The 4134-nt window shown below is 68.6% G+C and overlaps 1 protein-coding gene across 1 annotated transcript; it reads right to left on the bottom strand.

Annotated features, from left to right (window-relative positions):
* Positions 1-136: 136 nt before the first annotated feature.
* On the bottom strand, positions 137-3511 carry CHLNCDRAFT_37431 (hypothetical protein; the record flags this gene model as incomplete). The annotated part of the gene is made up of 10 exons (XM_005843418.1): positions 3407-3511; positions 3011-3071; positions 2704-2751; positions 2312-2417; positions 2012-2077; positions 1652-1731; positions 1305-1349; positions 1018-1081; positions 535-608; positions 137-232 (listed from the first exon to the last, which is right to left on the bottom strand). Exons 1-10 carry the CDS (start codon positions 3481-3483, stop codon positions 137-139), a joined length of 717 nt encoding a protein of 238 aa, XP_005843480.1. The 5' UTR covers positions 3484-3511.
* Between the last annotated feature and the right edge of the window lie 623 nt (positions 3512-4134).

Below are 4134 nucleotides of genomic sequence, written 5' to 3'. Positions count from 1 at the left end.
ACAGACCCGCCGCACCGTCCAACCAGCCTCGCACACACACGCGTGCTCGGGCACACACACACAAACACACACACACACACACACACACACACACACACGCACACAGGGGTGCGTGCACACAAGGGCACAGCACCCCTCAGGCATCCCAGCCCCGCGGCGCCAGCCGTCTCACATCCACGTTCGGCAGCGGCATGTGCACGATCCGGTCAAAGCGGCCGGGGCGGGTGAGGGCCTGCGTGTGTGCGGGGGTGGTGGGGCTGGGCTGGGGCTGGGCAGGCTGAGCACGCGCACGCAGCCGGCTGCGGGCGCTGCCCAGCGCGCGCCCCGAGGCGGCCGCGGAGAAGCCGCCGGGCAGCCGTGGGGAAGCCGCGCGGAGGCCGTGCAGCGGCGCCGCGGGCCCGGCACAGCACAGGCCGGCACAGCGCATGCCAGCAAACAGCACAGCACAGCACAGCATAGCACAGCACAGCACAGCACAGCGCAAGCCGGCAAGGCAATGCCTGCCTGCCTGCCTGCCCGCCCGCCTCCCCTCACCTGGTCCAGCGACGAGGGTCGATTGGTGGCGGCCATGACCACGATACCTGTGTTGTCCTCAAACCCGTCCATCTCTGTCGCGCAAGGGGAAGGATCAACAAATTGTAAATAAAATGAACGGCATGCAAAAAAACGAACTAAGGTAAAAGACAGAGGAAAGCTTTTATCAAGATGAAATCAGAAAAGAAGCGGGAGGAGGCAGGGTTGCGGGTGGCGGGGAGGGTTGGGGAGGGAGGGAGCGGTGGCAGGCCGGCACAGGGAGCAGGCCGCGCCTCTCTCTCAGCCGCGCAGCTGGTGAAGGCGGCCGCCAGCTGCTTGTGGGGCAGCCTGCATCGGCGGCTGGCCCGCCGCGTGCCCAGCCCTGCACTCACCCCGCCCCGCCCACCAGGCCCGCCCTTCCCCACGCGCCCAACCACAGCCGCCGCACACACGCGCGCACAGCCCCACACCACCCGGCACACCGCCCCCACACACGCCACCCACCCGTGAGCAGCTGGTTGATGGTGTGCACGTTTTCGTCGCCGCCGCCGCCGCCGTAGGAGCGGGCCTGGGGGGGGAGGGGAGCGTGTGTGAGTGGGTGTGAGTGGGTGTGTAGGTGTGTGTGGGGGGCGGGGGCGCGCGGGCTAGCACAGGCGCGCGGGCATGGGAGCCATCCTGCGCTCCCTTCCACTGCGATGCGGTCATGCTGCGCGCTATTTCTTTCTGTCTTTCGTTTGTCAATTTCCGACCATGAATTCGAGGATACACTTCCTTAAAGAAAGCAGGCGCACCTGCCCGATGCCGTCAAACTCGTCGATGAAGAGGATGCAGGGGGCCTGCAGGGTGTGTGGGTGTAGGTGTGAGTGTGCTTTGGGTGTGTGTGAGTGAGTGCAGCGGTGGGTGCAGCAGTCACGTGTGCACAGCAGCGGCCGCAGCGGGCGGCCAGGCAGTCGCGCCCCACGCGCGCCGCGGCTCGGCGCCGGCCCCGGCTGCGGAGGCGAGGGCTGCCAGGCCTGGCCAGCCAGGCACGCGGCGGCCCCAGCCACACCTCTGCCCCTGCCCCTGCATGGCCCACTCTCAACAGCAACATACACACCACAAACACACACACACACATCGCCCCCTCCCCCTCGCTCACGTTGGCTCGGGCCTGCTTGAAGATGTCGCGCACCCGCGAGGCGCCCACCCCCACAAACATCTCCATGAACTCGGTGCCGGCTGGAAAGCGGGAAAATAAAGCGGGAAAAGAAAGGAGGTCAGGGGAGGGGAGGGAGGGAGGGAGGGAGGGAGGCGGGCGAGGCGTGGGGGTGCAGCAGCGGCGGCGGCGCCGCGGGTCGACCGTGAGCCGCCAGAAGCGCCCGGTGGGGCTGAGCAGGGGTGCCCCCCCAGCATCTCCCTGCCCGCCCCACCTCTCCACTCCACCCTCCCCTCGCCGCCATACCCCACCCCGCCACGCCCTCCATGCAAGGACCCACAAATCAATGCAGCCATCACCCACCAATGGAAAAGAAGGGCACCCCCGCCTCCCCCGCCACCGCCTTTGCCAGCAGCGTCTTGCCGGTGCCTGCGGGCGGCGGGCAGGGAGGGGGCAGGGGGCGGGGTCTGCGTCGCAACCTCCCCAGCAAATCGCAGCGAGCAAACACAGCAAGAAAAAGCAGGGGCAGGGGCAGGAGGCAGGAACCCTCTCCAGCACCCACAAACAAGCAGCACCCAGCTGGCGCTGATTAGGGCTCCCGGGGCCACACACGCACAGCACCCAGCTGGCTCCCCTCCTCTGTGTGTGCCAAGCTGGGCCCACCTGGCGGCCCCACCAGCAGCATGCCGGCGGGGGAGCGCGCGCCCAGGGACAGGAAGCGGGCTGGGTCCCGAAGGAACTGCACGATCTCGGTGATCTCCTCCTTGACCTGCGGGAGGAAAGCGGGAGGAAAGAAAGGTTTGACCGGGGAGGGGAGGGTTGGCCGGGAGGAAACGATTGGCCACGGAGGAAGGTTTGACCGCGGATGGAAGGTTTGACCGGAGTTGACCGGGCGGGGGTACGGCAGCGGCAGCAGCAGCCGCGGGGCCAGCGCGGGGCACAGGCGCAGGGCCCGCAGCGGGGGCGGCAGCATCCGTCAGGCGGCCAGGTGTTGTGGGTGCTGGCCTCTCCAAAACACGCAGCACCAAGAGGGCAGCGCAGCGCCCAGCGCCCACCTGGTCAATGCCGGCGATGTCCTTGAAGGAGAAGAGGGCGTCTTTGGCCTGCGGTACAGGTGCGGTACGGTACGTTCGGGGCAGTACGCGCGGTGCGCACGGCGCTGCGCTCTCGACGCGCTGGCTGGGTGGGTGGCGTGGCCCAAGGGCAGCAGCGGCAGCAGGGCAGGCAGGGCCCCGCACCCGCAAGCCCGACGCCCCAGCAGCACCCCGCGAACTCCCACACTTCGACCTGCACTTCTCTCTTTCTTTCTGCATTTCTTTCTTTCTTTCTTCGTACTTTCCTCCCTCCCCTTGACCAACCCACCTTGACCATCTCCAGGTTGGCGCCCCCAAAGATCCGGTCCCGCTGCTTCTTCTGCCCCAGCCTGCACGTTTACGTACGCGCGCAAAACACTCAGCAGGCGAGCGCGCACTCAGCAGGCGGCGGCACGCGGCGCCTCAGCCGGATGCTGTTTGAGCGGCGGCGGCCGGCGCGGCCCTGTGGCAGCAGAGCCCGGTCCAGGCAGTGTGCGGTGCAGCCGCGGCGCGGCGCGGCGGCGCCCGGCAAGCCCGCTGCCGCTGGCGGCGGCGGCACCAGCAGCAGGCTGCTGCGCACCCCCCCGCTGCTCATCATTGAACCAAACCGATTCTTCAAAAGCCCAACCGCCGCAGGCAGGGCGCTGGGTGCACCAGCCCGGCCCCCACCCCAGCCCATCCCCACCTGAAGGCGAACTTGATGAGGAGGAAAGAAAAGGCGATGGGGAAGATGAGGCGCGCCAGGGCGTGCAGCATGGGCATGGCCGGGTTGGGGCGTGAGTCCTGGATGTACACGCTGCAGGCGGTACAGGCGGTATGGGTGCGGGGAGGCGGGCGGTACAGGTTGGGGGGTGAGGTGCATGTGGGGAGGATGAGGCACACGCGGGCGCGGCGAGCGGACGGCGGCAGCGGCGGCGCGGGGGGTGGCCCGCAGCAGGCAGCAGGCGGCAGGCCCTGTGCTCGATCGAGCCCTGCTGCAGAGCCATGCGCCACCAGCGCCACCCAGCACCCAGCGCCGCCCAGCACAACAGCGGCCAGGAGACAAGACAGAAAGGAGGGTTCGGAGGGAGGACAGCGGGGCGGCGCCCAGCGCAGCAGGAAGAGAGGAGCGTGCAGGAGGAAAGCACGGGTGAGGGAGGGAAGCGCGGCGCCACCCACCCGTGCTCCACCAGGTGGTCAAACAGGTCTGGATCAAACGGCAGCCCCACCTTCTCTGCAGGAAGAGAGTAAGGCGGGGAGGAAAGCGCGGCGGGGCAGAGGATGAGCAGGGTGGGGAGGGAGGGAGGGAGGAGAGGGCAGGGTGGAGGGAGGCCAGGCGAGAAGAGGAAGGCTGGCTAACAGAGTTGTGGGCCGGTGGGCGGCAGGCGGAGCGGCGCTGCCGCCGCCAAGCTCCCAGCAACCAGCCAGAGATCG

Source organism: Chlorella variabilis, assembly GCF_000147415.1.
Source record: "Chlorella variabilis unplaced genomic scaffold CHLNCscaffold_30, whole genome shotgun sequence".
In the NCBI taxonomy this organism is placed as follows: Eukaryota; Viridiplantae; Chlorophyta; class Trebouxiophyceae; order Chlorellales; family Chlorellaceae; genus Chlorella; species Chlorella variabilis.
This window is presented reverse-complemented; position numbering and strand designations above follow the sequence as displayed.